We start from the raw sequence: 15,788 nt of genomic DNA on the forward strand, positions 1-15,788 counted from the left end.
TAACCCCCTAGCCGGCTGCGCCTCTGGGCTGCAGAGCGGGATGGGAGCCCCGTGGCTGCGGGCCGGGCCGTGTCGCACCCCTTAGTGCCTCTGGGAGGCTTGTAGCGCCCAAACGGGGCCTCGGTTCCGCTGGGCTCGGAGGCGAAGCCGAGCCGGGCTGTCTTGCCGCAGCACGGCCTGCGGGGGCCGCCGTCAGCGCTCGGCGAGGGCACGGCTGTGCGCCGGGCTGCAGGCCGCGCTCCCTCCGAGCCTCCCGCCCGCCAGGGGGCGCCGTGCTTGCCGCTCGCTTCCGGCGTCCCCTCGCGCTTCCGCTCCTCCTCCGCGCTCTCTTTCTCCGCGGCCGCCGCAGCCATGGTGAGTGCCGGCCGCCGCCATCCGCCGCCATCGGCCTCCAGAGCCGCTCCCCGCGGGGCTCCGAGGCGCGGGGCGGGTCGCGGGGGGGCGGCGGGGCCGTAGGGGCGGCGGGCGGGCGGCGACGAGCGGTGCGTGTCCCCGCAGGGACGCGTGAGGACGAAGACGGTGAAGAAGGCGGCGCGGGTGATCATCGAGAAGTACTACACCCGGCTGGGCAACGACTTCCACACCAACAAGCGCGTGTGCGAGGAGATCGCCATCATCCCCAGCAAGAAGCTGCGCAACAAGATCGCGGGGTGAGAGCCGGCCTGTGTGTGTGTGTGTGTGTGTGTCTGTGTGTGTGTGTGTGTCTGTGTGTGTGTGTCCGTGTGTCTGTATGTCTGTGTCCGTGTGTCCGTGTCATCACGGCCCGTCCCGCAGGTATGTCACCCACCTGATGAAGCGCATCCAGCGGGGCCCGGTCCGCGGTATCTCCATCAAGCTGCAGGAGGAGGAGAGGGAGCGCCGGGACAACTACGTGCCCGAGGTGCGGCCGGCCGCGCTGACGTGTGCTCGGGGCTCGGGCTGCGTTGTGGGGCCGCGTGCCGAGCTGCGGGGCTTTCGGGGCGCCGGGCTGCGGAGCGCGTCCCTCGGGAGGGGCTCCGGGAGGGCCGGGTGCGGGGCGGAGGTGGGACGCGCCATAGCCCAGCACGGCGCGCCCTCAGCTGCTGCCGGCTCCGCGCTGCCGGCCGGAGGGCTCCGCCATCCCTTTTCCCAGCTCAAAACGAGCTCGGTTGTAACTCCCCGGCACGCAGCGCGGCCCGAGCGCACCCACAGCGCGGGGACCCCCACGATCCCTGAACCTGCATTCGAAAGTGATCGCGGTCTGCTGTGTGACCCGGTCATTGATAGTGCAGGGAGAGGAATCTGAAAGCGTTTCCCGTGTTTGGTTGGGTCTGTGCCATCCCTCCCAAACCCTGTAGCGTTCAGACATCGCCTTTGTGCCCCTTTGTGCCCCTCTTCCCGATCTCCTGTGATGCTGTGAGCTGATTTGTGCTCTTTAGCTCTCCCAGTTGGATGGTGTTTGTTTGCTTATTTTATATCAGGGAAAGCAGACAGTTGTGTAGGCCGGGATGGGGTGCTGAGCAGATAGCTCTGTATGCTGGGATGGGGTGCTGAGCAGATAGCTCTGTATGCTGGGATGGGGTGCTGAGCAGATAGCTCTGTATGCTGGGATGGGGTGCTGAGCAGATAGCTCTGTATGCTGGGATGGGGTGCTGAGCCCGGTCCTGGGCTTGGTGTGATTCCTCACTCGTGTCTGGAAAGCAGCAGCACTGTGCAGGTGCTCTCAGAGCCCTGGGGTGTCAGCTCTGAGCGCTGCAGGGGGCTGTGCTCAGCTGTAGATGGGACGGGTCACCATGGAAACTCACAGCTCCTGGGCAGGGAAGGAGCTGCGGTGTGTGGGCTGAACCTACTTCTTGTTTCTCACTAGTGCAGTGTAGCCTGTAGTGGAAGGGAGCACACAGAGATGGAGGTCTGGGTTTGGAGAGGGGAACTGCGAGGTGTTTTGATCGGGTTCCTCCTGGCTCGCTCTGGTGGGGGCACTGGATCGGCTCCCCCCACAGCACAGCCAAACCTCTGCTGTCTCGCTTCTGCCCCCAGGTCTCTGCTCTTGATCAGGAGATCATTGAAGTGGACCCGGACACCAAGGAAATGCTGAAGCTGCTGGTGAGTAGCTCAGGCCACCCTGCTGCCTGGTGGGACCCAGCCTGGGTGCTGAGCACAGTGCTGCTGGGGCTACTGACGGCCTGGAACATTCTGTCCCCCTGGCTGCGAGGGCTCTGCCTCTTCCCTTGGTGGGGTCTGGGCGCATCGCTGACCCTCGGCTCTTTTCCAGGACTTCGGCAGCCTGTCCAACCTGCAGGTCACGCAGCCCACTGTGGGGATGAACTTCAAGACGCCGCGAGGCGCTCTCTGAGCCGCTCGTTATGTTGCTTTTACAATAAATGTGGGAAACCAACTCGGCCTGCTTGTTCTTTCAAAGCCCACGGCGGGGAGGAGCGGAGGGCTTCATCGCTCTGGGTGCTGCATCTGAGGTGTCAGTGTGAGGAGGGCCTGGCACCTTCCTGGTTGTGTGGGGTGTGAGGTGCAGAGCTGTTGCTTGGTGGCGGCCTTACTGATGTTAGGGTGGTGGTACAAGGTTGGGAGAGGGCAAACATGGGGCGCCCTCAGAGCCTCTGAGCTTTGAGTGGGAAGCTCACAAGGTCGTGCTGTGCCAGAATAAAAGCTGTCTTTGTGACCATCTCAGTGCTTAGATGGAAGAGGAAAAGTCTCTTTGTGTTTATTTCTACAAGGGCAATGAACTGAGCTGAGCAACGTGTGCTGCCTGGGGATGGAAGCCCATACAGAGACGGGCCTCGAAGCCTCCAGGTGAACCTCCCATTTCCTACCATTGTCCCTTGGGAGAGCTGCATTCCACCCCGCAGCTCCCACGCTGCTGTGCAGAGGACCTACCAGTCCCTGCCATGCTCCTGGGCTCCTCCAGCAGATAAGGGTTCTCAGTCAATTTCCTTCCCTACTGTTTGCGTGATCAGTGTCTGCACTTGTGTTCAAGCCTGTGGTTTACGTGAGTTCTGCTAAGGAGAAGATTGGGCTCACAACACACTCAGCCTCCCTGGAGGCCCTGAGCCAAAGGCTCTCCTGACCGTTGGCAGCCACAGGACACATGTTAAGTACCCCATGCAAATGAAAAGGGAGAGGATTTGCTCTTTGGGGGTACACCTTTATTTGGGTTTGCTGTGGGATTTGCTTAGGGAAAAAAGTGTTTACAACAAATGCAGGCAGGTATGTAAAGTGTACCGAGCTGTCACCAGGATAAAGCAAACCCAGGTGGCTTAGAGCTTCCTCAGGCACTACAGGCATTTAACTCAGGATTTGCAGCTCAGTACCACTGGTCTCTGTAACTACAACACAGCAAGAACAAAGCCTTTTTCCAGTGGAATAACAATCAACCTGCAAGAAGGCAAGGAAGGCAGCCTTACCTGGGGCCAACCACAGCATGCAGGTAAACAGTGCTGAACTGCCTTACCTGGTGACGGTGCTGGCAGTGCTCGGTTAAGGTTTTGCTGAGCACAGCTGCCTGTTACTTAGAATGCTGTTAGTTTTCACATCAGGGCGAAGGCTGATTTCACGATGAACCCAGTAGGCAGCGTAACCCACAGTGCCAGGAATGAAGTCGTGGAGCTCTCCGATGTATTTCCTCATGTCACGGGCAGAGGCATAGCCTGGGGATGGAAAGTACTGCTCTAAAGCCATGTTACTCTATTGGATGAAATGGGGACTATGGGATGTGGGAAATGTTCAGGTGCAAACCCAGCTGTGCTCTCAGGAGTTTGTGAGATCTGGGAATATGAATCAGCATCGAGGGGCAGCCTAGGAAGACAGACCTCCATACCCGCATGATTCTGCACCAGGGTTTATACACACCATGCACATCAAAACCATGAGCAAGGAGCAATGCAGAGCCATCAGAAACAGCAATAAAACCCAAGGCAATCTTTTGGGTGAATGTTAGCAGGTTTGGGGTCTGGCAGGTAGGCAGAAAGCAATCACTGGGGGTGGTCCCGGCTCCACCAGCATCCACAGCCATTTCCACGCTATCTTCCACTTCTTAAAGGCACTATCTTCCACTACCCAAGCTGCACGTTACCTGTCACCATGTTATTGATTGGATATTCCTGAAGTGTGTGGCATGGAACTTCTCCCTGGCTGGATGCTCTTGAGCCCCTTTTTCCTTCACTGCTGTGTTGGGAGGAAATACGTGTTACTCTGCTGGGTATCTCGTAACAGGTGAGGACGCCTCCAAGTCACCCTGCCATGGCCATAAATACCTCTCAGGCAGGTTCTGTGCATCCTCCCCAGCTCCTCGCTCGCATTCCTTGCTCGCTGTCTCTGGTTCATCAGACAGATTTTCTTCGGGCTGTATCGGCGCAGCGTTCATTTAAAGCAGTGCGCCATTCACAAGAAAGTTTTAAAGCTAGTCATACTTTTTGCTTCAAACGTCCTGAGGAATGGCCTCAAGAAGGCAGCGTGCAGTGGGGGCTGAGTGATTTGGAAAGAAAGCTGCAGTCCAGGATTCATAGAACTGGAAGGGCCCCCCCAGCCCCACCCCCACATTGGGCTGCCTGCCCCCAGCCCAAGGCTGCCCAAGGCCCACCCGCGGCCTCGTCAGTGGGGATGGGGCACCCACAGCTCCGGGCAGCAGCGTGAGAGGCTGACACGAGTTGTTACAGCACCTACGTGGGGTGTTTCTCATATACCTGTTCCACAAGGGGATCATCCAGCTGCTCCCAAAGAAATCTACCGATCTTTCTCCTGATTTCTGCAGTGAGCACAAAAATAAGTCGGTGTAAAAGCAGCCCAGCGGCTCACTGAGCAGCACTGCGCCCCGAGCACTGGGGCACTGATAACAGGCCTGGGAGGAGCCATTGCTCCCAGCAGAAGGAAATCATCCCTCGGGGCAGGGAGGCGGGGCGCTGCCCCTCACCTTCCTGCAGCGAGGCAGGGGGCAGCACGAAGTGTCCCAGAGCCACGGGCTGCTGCTCGGCAGCGCTGCTGCTCACCCACGCCGAGAGGTAGCGGGAATGGAACACCGTAGCTCTGCCATCCAGGTACTCCAGGCTCTCATGTATGCTGGGAAAGAAAAGGGGCCGTTTCTAAAGGTGTGACTACAAGCCAAAGGAGCCGTGGCTCTGATCAGTCTGGATTCAACACTTGTGCTCAGTTGTCTCCTGCTTGCTTTTTGCTTTTTGCTTTGGGTTTTATTTTTGTTGTTTCTTTGTTTTTTTGTTGTTTTTTTTTTTTAGCCTGTGGTCACTTCCCTGTTTGCCCCACAGCCCCAGGATGGTGCCAACTTTATTTCAGACCCCAGGCTTTTGTAGCAGCTCAGTCCCATTGCCTCCATTCACCGAGCTACAGGCGTCTCTTTTCAGCTGGTTCTGCACAGAGGTCTCACACAGCACAAAGTCTAGGCGAGTTTTATTTCTGCTGGTGTGAGTGCAGATGGGTCAGCTCCTGCCTTGCTCTGCTCTCCCACAAAAAGCCGTGCCAGCAGCCACACAGCACCATTCCCACCACTGGAGAACATCAGCGTTAAGGCAAGCATTGACATCAGCTGCACTTCCACTGCCTTTTGCTCCCTGCAGGGCAGCAGAGCGCCTCCAGCACAGCATCAGTGAGCACTGGAGTTGGCGAACCGACTTCCCATGTGTGTGCTGGGCACCTGGGGGGGCACAAGGGGGGGACAGAGCCGACCTGCGGGTATCGGGGTGAGCGGCATTGCTGCTGAAGAGATAGTCAGCGTCCTGCCAGCGGGTGAGCAGCCCTCCGCCAGCCACTGCGGGAGGAAGAGCGGGGCGAGGATGGAGGGGAATCCTGGTGTCACACACCCCAGTCAGTCCCTACACACCGACACGTCCCCACAGACCCCACACTGCAGCCCGTGGGCACACACCCCATAGCATCCTCACCCTTTAACTCACACATCCCCACCCCAACACAGCCCTGTCTGCACACCCCGGCTCCGTCCCACACACACCCCCATGCATCCCCACACATTCCACACACTCTACTGTGATTCCCCCACCCCATTCCCTGCCCCCCCCCATCCCAACATGTCCCCACACACCCCAAGAGCCCCATGAACCCCCTGTACCCCCAGGGCTCACCCCACAGCTGCCGGGGGCCGGGCTGCACGCTGTGGGAGAACCAGGCCTGGCGGCCCTTAAACATGGCGGCGCGAAACTGAGGGGCAGAGGCGGGAAATGCTGAGGGGTGGTGGGAGGGGGGGGGGCAGAGGGACCCCAGGATGGGAGCGCAGCTTTCCTGCCAGGAACGTTCAGACCAAACCCTTTCAGGTACTTTAATCTGCAGTGAGCTCATCAGCAATGACGTGTCTTTGAGTAAAGCGTGGTTTCCAGCAAAGCAGAAAGACAGAGGTTTGCATACATCTCATTGCTCAGCATAGACAGCACAAATATCACCGAGCAGGCTACGGAGCAAGCCAGGACTGCATCAACCTTGAGCAAGCCAATCTTCATCCATGAAAGCACTGCAGCCAAGATCTGCACCCACCAGGTATGACTGGGCCCAGCAGGACGTTACCACAACAGCCCCCATGCAGTCTGGGTAAAGCCTCCCAAGGCAGCTCACTGCTCATGGAAGAGACAGAACACGTGGAGGTGAAAGCAGCTGACATCCCCTCGGTCCAGCTCTGGGTCTGCATGCACTGAAAATCATCATTTAATCTCTTCTGGTTTTATTTAGGTAAAACTTGTGTACAATTCAGACCAGTGAAGAGCTCCAACAGATCTAATTGCCAGTGCAGATACTGAGAGCTACATGATCAAATAGGCTGAGACAGAACTACTGCTTCAAGTCAAAGATATTTTAACACAAGCTCCAGCAACTGGTTATGGAGAACTGCTGTTGCAGAGTAGGGTTTCACTGATTTATTGCTATTAATTATGTTCCTTTTCTGGGGGATGCACAAGTTTCAAAGGTGTGAATTTACATTACCAATTTTCACAATTCCAATCCCAATCTCCCTTCATCCTAAGCAACAGGTCATTATATTTTCAGCAGCATCTCCATATTTGCAAATCATTTGTCACATACCTAAACCTAAAGGCTGCAGTTCCCCCCTCCACACCCCGGCACGCTTTTCCTCATATCTTAATCCCTCAGAACTTTAATTCCATAGTGAAGAAAGGCAGGAACACAGAGCTCAGAGCACTGCTGCTGCCCCTCGGGGAGAGCATCCTGAAGGAAGGAATTTCGTGGTGAAGATGCTTGCTCTTTGCCATCCTACCCAGAAGCGCGATGCAAAGAAAGGACAGAAGCTCAGGCTCATTTCAACTTGGAATACAGGATTCTTCAGACCTGCATGGGAGGGAGGAGATTGGTATCGGTCACTGTGTACTGCTTCAACTGTAACTACTTTTAAAGAACCTATTCTCACAACGCAACCACCTTTTAGCTTTTGAGCCTTTCCCACCCCTCACTATTACAGGCTTTTGTGCTGCTAAGAGTTCCTTCTTCCTCCCCTGCTCACCTCACCCCTATTTTCTCCCGTCCCTGAATACCAACAGCCCTCCCAGCCTTTGCAGGAAGAGCTTGAAAGTATTTTCAAGCGGCAGATAAAGCACTCTGATCCTTCTTCATCTCAAGAAGGAAAGCCCGTGGGTTCCTCCTGCCCCATGGATAAAGTTCATGTGACTCATGCCCCATGACTCAGCCTAAAAACACTGGCTTCCTAAAACCAGATGGGAGTGCACTTCCCGTAAGGCCTGGAAAAGGCTCGGCTCCCACCATCAATATTTAACCAGCCTCCAGCAGAGTTCACAGCAAAGGAGTTTCAGTTTCAAGCTACGCTACCATTCCTTCAGCTATTCCACATCTCCATCAGAGGTTAGGCTCGCTATTTGTGTCGAGCTGACCCCCATCTCCTGCCATGCCCACCACAGGCTGACCATCCTGCCTTCCCTGAGGCGCGGGGGATTTCCATGAACGGGAACTTGCAGACCCCACGATGCCATTCTCCCGGCTGGCGGGGAGGAAAAACACTGAAATGGGCAGCGACAACTCAGAGTGGTGTCTGGTGGATGAGGCAAAGAGCTCTGCTCTAAGGGACTGCTTTATTTTGGAAGGAAAAGCAGAGCTCTCGTAGGCTGGGTGTGGGTGAGCGCTGGTTGTAATATTAAACAGGAAGAGCTTCAGAGCAGCTCTGCTAGCTGCTAGGGGGAGCACAAGGGATCTTTCCGTCTTGTCTGTCGAATCTAAGAGCTATTTAGATGGCCTCCCCGTACCCACAGGACGCCAGGCACTGCGCCACTCACCATGCTCATCCCGGGTGCAGCTCAGAACTCGGGATCTAAGGAGAGAAAGAACCAACGTCAGGGCCCAGCACGTTGGGGTTCGGGGCCACAGGCGCTCAGCAGAGCAGGGATGGCCCACGGGGCCGGCAGCCCCGCGTGGGGAGGAGGAAGCAGGAGGCGGCCATACCCCACTTGTAGATCAGCGGCTCCTTCAGGGTCTCGTGCTCCACCTTGCAGGTGTATCTGGCGTCCCTGCTGGGCGTGAAGTCGGCGTACACCAGGCGCTGGAAGCTCCAGTCGTCGTTGAAGGACATGTCGGCGTACTGCACACCTTCCATGGGCACGCCGTCCTTCAGCAGCGTGATGGAGATCTTGGGCGGGTGGAAGCCGGACGCGAAGCAGTTGAAGACGTTCTTGGTGCCCGCGGAGGCGGGGAAGCGGGAATAGACCTGCACCTTGGGCGTCACTGCGGGAACGAAGGGCTGCTGAGCGGGGGGCGCTGCGCGGGGAGCGACCCCAAAGGAGGGCTCAGCACCTCGCACCCCCCGCCCGGCCCCAGTACTTACGGTCGGCCCGCGCCATCCCGAGCAGGACCACCACCACGGCCACCAGCACCGCCTTCCCCATGGCTCCGCCGTCCGTTCCGCACCGCGCTCCTACGGGGAATGACCGCACCCGCCCGCTCGCCGCTCGCTTACACCCGCCTGTACCGCAGCCAATCGCGGCGCGGTGCGTCCGTCGCGTCACCAGTCTCCGGGCATAACGGCAGCGTACAGGTTACCGAGCTGGAACGGAGCAGCTCATTGCGCCTGCGCGCGGCGGGAGCGCCGCTTTCGCTTTCTCTTTCTCTTTCTCGAAAGCGGGTGGGCGTGGCCTAACGGGGGAGGGGGGGATGGGACGGTGCGCAGGCGCAGTTCGTCGGTGGGCGGTGCCGTGCGGCGCGGCGAGGCGGCGGCAGCGCGGGAAACCGTAAAAGGCGTCGGGCGGGGCAGCGCGGCCCCGTAGAGGGCGGTGGGCGCCGCGCCATGGCGGAGGGCGGCGAGCCCGTGGTGAGTGTGAGCGCTGCGGGAACGGCCGTGCTGCCGCTCTGGAAGCTCAGAAGCTCAGAAGCTCACTGCCCTCCTCGCCGCGCCTTTCTCCCACAGATCCTCGAGGACTACCTGCTGGGGGAGGATGCGCCTCTGCTGGAGGAGATGGCCGAGGAGGACGAGGAGCTGGACCTGTACAACGAGATGACGTTTGGGCTGGGTAAGGTCAGGGGGAGCCGGGCGTGGGGTAACCGCCCGCACCTGGAGGGGTGAGCGTGGAGGGCGCCGTGAGGAAGGTGGTTCCCGGCAGGAGCTGGGCTGGGGGGAGTGGTGGCATCTCCTGGGTGTCTGCGTGCCCTCAGTGCGCTTTGCTTCTGCCTTCAAGACCGCAGCTCCACTGAGGAGGACGCCACCAAAACCCTGGTGCCTCCGGAGAGGAGCCCTGAGCTGTTGGAGCCTGAGGAATGTCTGCAAGTAGCGGAGGGGCAGCCACCAACAGAGGAACAGGAGGAGCCCCGGGATGAAGGTGGGATGGAGCCTGAGGCTGAGCAGGTGGGCTCTGAGGAGGAGGAGGAGGAGGAAGAGGATGAAGAGCAGGGAGTTGAGGAACAGGCGGATGAGGAGGAACCTAACGACCTGGGAGACCCAGCAGTGATGAGAGCTGTGCAGAGCAAGCCCACGCTGGAGGTGATGCCTGGTTGGGGTGGGAGGGGACCCTGAATGAAATCCCTGGGTTCCCCCAGTGCCTAAGCAGAGGTGATGGCATGGTTCTGCTGCTCCTTCCTCCATCTTCACACTTTGAACTGTGTCCTATGGGGGGGGACAACAAGGGGTGATTCCAGGTGGGAACAAAGTCACTCCTGTGGTGTTTTTGCAAAGTGTACGTTACTAGCTGTCCTCTTTGTTCTCAGAGCCAGGACTCAGCAGTGCTGGACAGCAGAATTGGCTCTGACTGGGCAGAATTTGGCCAAGAGGACATGGTAATAACATACCCTCTTCATTAGCAGCAGGGGGGGCTGAGTGTCTGCTGCCCCTCCTCTTCATGTGCTGATCTCTGTTTGTCTTTCAGCTGGCAATGGACCCTATGGCATGGGGCTCCTGCCCCAGCAGCATCCCACCCCACCACATGCTAGAGGTGTGTCCTTGAGCTGTCCCCGTGTGTTCCTTATGATGGCGAGCAGTCAAGGCTCCATTTCCTACTTCTGCCACATCTTCCCACAGGACAAAGCCATCCTGCAGGTCCTGGAGAGGCCACCTACTGCTGCCAGCATGGCCCTTGACTTCCTTGGCTCTCCTGTTCAGAGAGGGTATGTGGGTTCTCCGCGGCACAAGCGCCCTGACTTCAGAGGGATGTCCCCCAAGTCTTTCTCCCAGCGCTTCCTCCAGCAGGTACAGGTTTTCAGAGACTCTTGTTTTGCCTACCTTCTCTGCCCCAGAAGCTGTCCCCAGCTCTGAGATGCTTCTGTGTCCTATGGGGACCTACTACCAGGCTGGGATTTGTGGCTGTGGCCATGTCACCGGTGCTCAGCTGGTCCCAGTAATATCTTATTTCTGCAGCTACCTCTGATACCACGCTCCACATCCTCCCCTCGGCCCTTCCCAACACCCCGCAGAGCCTCTCCTTTCTTTACTTCCAACCAGGTAATGGAGTGGGCTGTTGATCACCATTAACCCATGGTACACGTTTTGGAAGACACTTCCAAGCGCACCTCAGCATCTCTCCTAAGTGGCAGCCTTTGTGGCTCAGTCTCATCCTGGGTGTTCTTCTCTATCTCTGATGGGGATGGTTATAGCTGTTGCTTCTTAAATACGTTTATCCTGATGTTCCTGCACTGGGCCTGTTTGGTAGCATGTTGGAGCACCTTTGATGGACCTGGGCTGCACCAGGCAGCAGTGTGGCACTAGGGTATGCTTGCCTTGCCCAAGTATGGGTGCACAGAATGTGGCTTTGGTAGAGCTGAGCTGTCCCTCCAGGTGTCCTTGGATGTGACAGCAGGGTGTCCTGCCACCTGACCACTCTTCCCTTCCTTTCCAGTCCTCAGGATACATGTCTCCAGGTCCTTTCAGTCCCATATCGCCCAACATTGGCACCCCTCCGCGACCTTTCACCATGCACTTCGGCCCAATGTCTCATTCTCTGGATCCATCTGTCTTCAGCCCCTCCACCAGTGGCCAGCTCAACCTCAGGTAACAGGGATGGCGAGTGGGGTGCCTGTCTGGGGACAGGGGACGGGTGCTGCAGCCCCTGTAGTAGCTGGTAGCTTGGTGGGGATGGCTCAAGAGTGAGTGCTGAGCCGTGGTTGTGATGATGAGGAGACATCTGGTCTGGGTATGGTCAGGATGGACAGTGTGTCATGGGCATGTCACCATCCATTGTCTGAAGGTCAAGAGAGCTGATGACCCTTGTGGCACTAAACCAAGACCTGAGTGATGTGCCAGAGGTCTGGCAGAGATGCATTGGAGCTACTGTATTGCCTTCAGTCCTCGTTATCCTTTTGCAGCATGCCGAGCCACCTCACCCAGCTGCACCCCCAGCACCAGCGAATCCTGACCCAGCGGCAGCAGCAGGGTGGGACACTGCAGAGGTATGGGGTTTACAGGGGAACTTGGGGTGCCTTAGGGGGAGCTTTGAGTGCTCACAATGGGCTGTGGTCTTCCCTGTGACAGTGTTTCCCCCAAGAAGCTGTGGTCCCCTAAAGCTGACCCTTGTGCTGGGCTGATGACCTGCAAGGAGAAGGACTGGGTTGTCAAGGTGGAGATGATCCAGCTGCAGAGTGAGAACTTGGATGATGATTATTACTATCAGGTGAGCTGCTTCTGCTGGGGTCCTGCAGTCACCCGGCTCTTTAGAACTGTGCATTCATGCCTTAGGGAGCTAGAAGGTGCAGGGGCTTGGGGTGCTGACCCTGTACAGGAATGGGGCAGAGGAACTCGGATGGTCCCATGCTATCCTTTTGGCTGCCTGCAGACCTACTACCACCGGCTGGAGCGCAGGCAGGCAGAGGAAGAGCTGCTGGGCGGGCGCAACAAGCAGGAGCCTCCCAAGCTGGTGACACCATTCATCCAGAAAGTGGAGACCTACAATTCTGGTGAGAAGCTGTTGCTGGGGTTGGGATATGGGGCGTGGGATACACTCTCACCACACTCCTGCTCTCTTGCAGTGGTGCGCATCGCTGGCTCGCTGGGTCAGGTCGCTGTATCCACCTGCTACAGCCCCCGGCGGGCCATTGATGCTGTGCATCATGCCTTGGTGGAGGAGGTAGGTGAAGAGGACACCTGCCTCCAAGCTTCCTTTTGGGTCTTGGAGAAGTTTAGGAAGAGAGATAGGAGCTACCCTGGCTCTTGGTGTTGGATGGGGCTCACAGTAGGGCTGGGTATCACTATCATGGCATCAGCAGGGTGGGATGGGACAGCCAGTGGTGGCTGTGGCCACTGTGCAGGGTTGGTCTTTGTCCTGAAGCCACTTTGATCCCTGGGGAGCAGCTGGCCCAGAGCTGGCAGTGGTGTCTTGTGCTGGCTGAACTGTGCCTTCCTTTCTCTCCTCCTGAAGGCTGCGGGGAGCCACCGGCTTCGAGCGCTGCACAGGATTGAGAGGGTGAGTGGCTGTGGCCCTGCTCTGCGGTGTGCTGGGATGGAGCAGAGGCTTGTTTAAGGAGCTCTGTGAGGGCGGTCTGTCTGTGTGTGAAGGTCTTGAACATCCAGAAGATGCTCCAAGCTGGCCAATTAACCCTTGGCATTTCTTTAGCTGTTCCTGCAACTGCTGGAGGTGGAGGAGATGCAGCGGAGGATGTCCTTTGCTGCAGAAGAGCAGGAGCACAAGACCCAGGAAGTGGGACGGATCTATCATGCCCTGAATATCAGAGCCTGCAGCAGTGAGGAGTAAGATATTCTGTGGTGTGAAGCAGGGGTGGGCAGCATGTCCTGGTCCTGGCTGTGTTCCCTCTAGTCCTGAGTAATGGGATTCTGTCCTCTGCCTGTCAGCCTAGTTTGTGGTGCCCCTATCTACAAGCCTTGTCCTCCACTGGAGATGTGTGGGAGTGAGGGAGATATCAGCTGATCTCTTAGATGGGTGGAAGGGCTTCAGGTCTCTCAGGGTTTGTGCCAATGGGAGCCTTCATCCCCAGGGAGGCAGAGGATGAGTTCCTGCAGGTCCTGTGTGTTCGAAAAGGCAAGAAGCTCACAGCACGGCTGCTGCCCCACCTGGCCCCAGAGCAAGCAGAGAAGATCCTGCTGACCATCACCCACCACCTACCCTTTCTCATGAAGAAGGATGTGCCAGATGAGGTGAGCACCTCCAGCCTGGGGCATGGGGTGTTGGGTTGCTTTCTTCTATCTCTCTTCCTGGAGCTGGCTATTCTGCTGGGTCTCTCAGCAAGGCTGGGTGGGTGATTGGGTCGATGTGGGAAGAGGCCCATGAAGGGCAGGCTCAGGGCTTTGCTTTCCCTGTTGAAGTGGAGAAGGAGGAAGGTTGCTAGGAAGTGTTAAGGTGGCCATCTGTCCCTAGGATGTGCGGTGTGTGTCCCCTGCATCACCTCTAATCCCTGAAGGTGGAGTGCAGGGATTTTGGGATAGGACTCGAGGATGGGGATGGGACTGCTGTGAGTCAAGCAGTCTCAGATCCCTGCTCTCCCCTCTGCCCTGCCCAGTCTCTCCCCCTGCTCTACAACCCTTTGAATGAGGTGGTGGGAAGGATGACCTTCAGCAGGCTCATTGAGGTCCTGCAGGAGATGACCAGGACCCTGCCCGAGTCTGCTGAGCTCCCACTCACTATGGCCTTGAAGAACCAGGTATGTTGATATCCCTGCTATGCAAAAGGTACCACAGATGGATGGGTAGCTGTGATGCAATTCCTGATGCATCCCCACAGTTTGGCATCTCCTTGCTCTACTCCCTGCTGAGCCGTGGCGAGGGACTGTTGTCCTCTGAGACACCACTGGAGCCACACATTGGGGACGTCGAGACATGGTGAGATGGGGCCACATAAGCGTGGCTGGGGTCGGCTAACCAACATGACACTGACTGTCCTCTTGCTGTCCTCAGGACGGACACAGTATTCCTGGTTGCTCGGGAGCTGTCACAAATGCCCAAGGCTTTGCTGGTGGAACCACTCTTTTTGCCCAGCAACCTCCTTTCGCTCTTCTGCCGCTACCTGGACAAGCAGACTGTTCACCACCTGGAGGCCAAGATGGAGTGAGTACTGCCTGGTGGTGCCCTTTAGAGAGAGGGGATCTGTTGGGACCAGATCCCTGGGAGAGGAGTGGTAGAAATACAAGTCTGCAGATGACCCCCACTGTGCTGGCGGATGGAAGTCCACATAGAGCAGTTTGCCCCCATGATGGTCCCTAGCGCCATTAGGCTTGCAGGACTTGCTTTGACTTGAGCAGATCTGATGTGCTCTGTATGCGTCCCTTTGGGATGAATAAAAGTGGGGACGGAAAGCTGGGGGATCCCTGCTGCACTCTGGCCAGGCAAGCTCCAGGGCACAGGAGCAGCTGGTGGCTGGGCAGGTAGGCTCCTGGTGGCTGCCACCAGCGTGGTGTGACAAACCTGACGCTTCAACCTTGCTCCTTCCCCACAGGTGCTCCCCACTGCCGTCGGAGGCTCCCATGCCATGCTAGGCCCTGAGAGTGGAGCAGGGCCTGACCTGATACAAGGACTTTGAGTTTTGAAGCAACCACAACTGGGGTGCTGGACACTTTGGGTGAGCCATGTGCTGGCTGGGGATGTGGGTAATTTATTTTGGCCTCACACCCTGCAGCGGGTGCTGAGGCCACTCTGCACTGGGGCACTGGAGGCACGTGCAGAGGGTGAGTTTGTGTATAGCACTTGAAATAAAAAGGTGATTAAGAAGCGCTCACAGCTCTTGTGGGCAGCCTCTGCTGTGTGCGAGTGACCTGAATCTAATAAAGGTATTAGTGGAGCATGGGCTTTTGGAGACTCAGGTTGGGGATAGAGAGGATCCAAAAGTGCAGGGAAAACTCAGAAGGAAGATAAAGAGGATTGAAGGAAAAGGCAATAAAAATGGATGTGGAAGTGTTGGATGCATGGATCTGAGTGGCAGGGAGAAGATGAGTGGAGAATGGGGAAAGGTCTGTGCACACAGGAGGGGACGCAGTGGGGGTATCGGTGTGTGCACAGCAAGAGAGTCTAAACACATGGCTGAGGATGAAGTCCCTCTTTCTGCTGAAGTCTTAGGCTGAAGGCTTGGAGGTGCCATGATGGAATGCCTTGAGTTACAGCATCATCCTTCTGTTATTTTAATGTGACCACGACTGCCACAAGCTTATCCCCGTGTCTGCCTTTAGGACTGAGGGGTACCTCTTAGGCAGCCGCCACCAAGATATCTAACCCCTGACTTCTAGCTGCACAGCGGGATTCCTCCTAATCCTATGGAGGGAGACCATAGAATTGCAGACTTTCTGGCCTGTGTGGGCGCAGTGCTGGCTCACTGCCTGCTGCCATCCCCAGCACCCCAAGGCCTTTTTGGCAGGGCTGTGCTCCATCCTTACACTCACAGTTTGTGCTGGCTGCAAGGGTTCCGTGACCCTGGTGC

At 57.3% G+C, this 15,788-nt stretch overlaps 4 protein-coding genes and 1 non-coding gene across 6 annotated transcripts; 3 read left to right on the forward strand and 2 right to left on the reverse strand.

Moving 5' to 3' along the window:
* Positions 1–271: 271 nt before the first annotated feature.
* RPS17 (ribosomal protein S17) lies at positions 272–2,353 on the forward strand. Its single transcript, XM_072345556.1, has 5 exons — positions 272–354; positions 499–650; positions 775–880; positions 1,996–2,061; positions 2,231–2,353. Exons 1-5 carry the CDS (start codon positions 352–354, stop codon positions 2,309–2,311), a joined length of 408 nt encoding a protein of 135 aa, XP_072201657.1. The 5' UTR covers positions 272–351; the 3' UTR covers positions 2,312–2,353.
* LOC140257048 (small nucleolar RNA SNORA71) lies at positions 1,195–1,326 on the forward strand. Its single transcript, XR_011904936.1, has one exon. It is a non-coding gene; the product is annotated as a small nucleolar RNA SNORA71 (small nucleolar RNA).
* Positions 2,354–3,447: 1,094 nt separating the features above from the next.
* On the reverse strand, positions 3,448–6,123 carry TERB2 (telomere repeat binding bouquet formation protein 2). The gene is made up of 7 exons (XM_072345730.1): positions 6,060–6,123; positions 5,647–5,728; positions 4,880–5,025; positions 4,653–4,714; positions 4,224–4,312; positions 4,043–4,134; positions 3,448–3,617 (listed from the first exon to the last, which is right to left on the reverse strand). Exons 1-7 carry the CDS (start codon positions 6,121–6,123, stop codon positions 3,448–3,450), a joined length of 705 nt encoding a protein of 234 aa, XP_072201831.1.
* A 108-nt stretch (positions 6,124–6,231) lies between these two features.
* Positions 6,232–9,068, reverse strand: B2M (beta-2-microglobulin). Its single transcript, XM_072345400.1, has 4 exons — positions 8,774–9,068; positions 8,395–8,673; positions 8,229–8,263; positions 6,232–7,272 (listed from the first exon to the last, which is right to left on the reverse strand). The coding sequence occupies exons 1-3, from the start codon at positions 8,832–8,834 to the stop codon at positions 8,250–8,252; spliced, it is 354 nt and encodes a 117-aa protein (XP_072201501.1). The 5' UTR covers positions 8,835–9,068; the 3' UTR covers positions 6,232–7,272; positions 8,229–8,249.
* Positions 9,069–9,134: 66 nt separating this feature from the next.
* PATL2 (PAT1 homolog 2) lies at positions 9,135–15,202 on the forward strand. Of its 2 annotated transcripts, XM_072345648.1 has the most exons (19): positions 9,135–9,256; positions 9,353–9,455; positions 9,621–9,922; positions 10,147–10,215; positions 10,305–10,370; positions 10,457–10,624; positions 10,793–10,876; positions 11,271–11,422; positions 11,737–11,820; positions 11,903–12,041; positions 12,204–12,324; positions 12,397–12,494; positions 12,786–12,830; positions 12,981–13,114; positions 13,360–13,519; positions 13,882–14,022; positions 14,103–14,200; positions 14,276–14,425; positions 14,814–15,202. In XM_072345648.1, the coding sequence occupies exons 1-19, from the start codon at positions 9,233–9,235 to the stop codon at positions 14,851–14,853; spliced, it is 2,178 nt and encodes a 725-aa protein (XP_072201749.1). In that variant the 5' UTR covers positions 9,135–9,232; the 3' UTR covers positions 14,854–15,202. The 2 variants fall into 2 exon arrangements, with proteins under 2 accessions (XP_072201749.1, XP_072201750.1); XM_072345649.1 differs by lacking the exon at positions 10,793–10,876.
* The last annotated feature ends 586 nt before the right edge of the window (positions 15,203–15,788 follow it).

The sequence above is a fragment of the Excalfactoria chinensis genome, chromosome 10, assembly GCF_039878825.1.
Source record: "Excalfactoria chinensis isolate bCotChi1 chromosome 10, bCotChi1.hap2, whole genome shotgun sequence".
Taxonomy (NCBI): Eukaryota; Metazoa; Chordata; class Aves; order Galliformes; family Phasianidae; genus Excalfactoria; species Excalfactoria chinensis.

Coding starts and splice junctions, on each gene's coding strand:
- TERB2 (XM_072345730.1), bottom strand. CDS start 6,123: ATGTTTAAGGGCCGCCAGGCCTGGTTCTCCCACAGCGTGCAGCCCGGC. Junction 4,715..4,879: donor CCCTGCCTCGCTGCAGGAAG/GTGAGGGGCAGC, acceptor TGCTCACTGCAG/AAATCAGGAGAAAGATCGGT. Junction 3,618..4,042: donor AATCAATAACATGGTGACAG/GTAACGTGCAGC, acceptor TTCCATCCCCAG/GCTATGCCTCTGCCCGTGAC.
- PATL2 (XM_072345648.1), top strand. CDS start 9,233: ATGGCGGAGGGCGGCGAGCCCGTG. Junction 10,877..11,270: donor CTTTCTTTACTTCCAACCAG/GTAATGGAGTGG, acceptor CTTCCTTTCCAG/TCCTCAGGATACATGTCTCC. Junction 13,520..13,881: donor AGAAGGATGTGCCAGATGAG/GTGAGCACCTCC, acceptor TGCCCTGCCCAG/TCTCTCCCCCTGCTCTACAA.
- RPS17 (XM_072345556.1), top strand. Junction 651..774: donor CTGCGCAACAAGATCGCGGG/GTGAGAGCCGGC, acceptor CCCGTCCCGCAG/GTATGTCACCCACCTGATGA. Junction 881..1,995: donor GGGACAACTACGTGCCCGAG/GTGCGGCCGGCC, acceptor TTCTGCCCCCAG/GTCTCTGCTCTTGATCAGGA.
- B2M (XM_072345400.1), bottom strand. CDS start 8,834: ATGGGGAAGGCGGTGCTGGTGGCCGTGGTGGTGGTCCTGCTCGGGATG. Junction 8,674..8,773: donor CGGGATGGCGCGGGCCGACC/GTAAGTACTGGG, acceptor TCGTTCCCGCAG/TGACGCCCAAGGTGCAGGTC.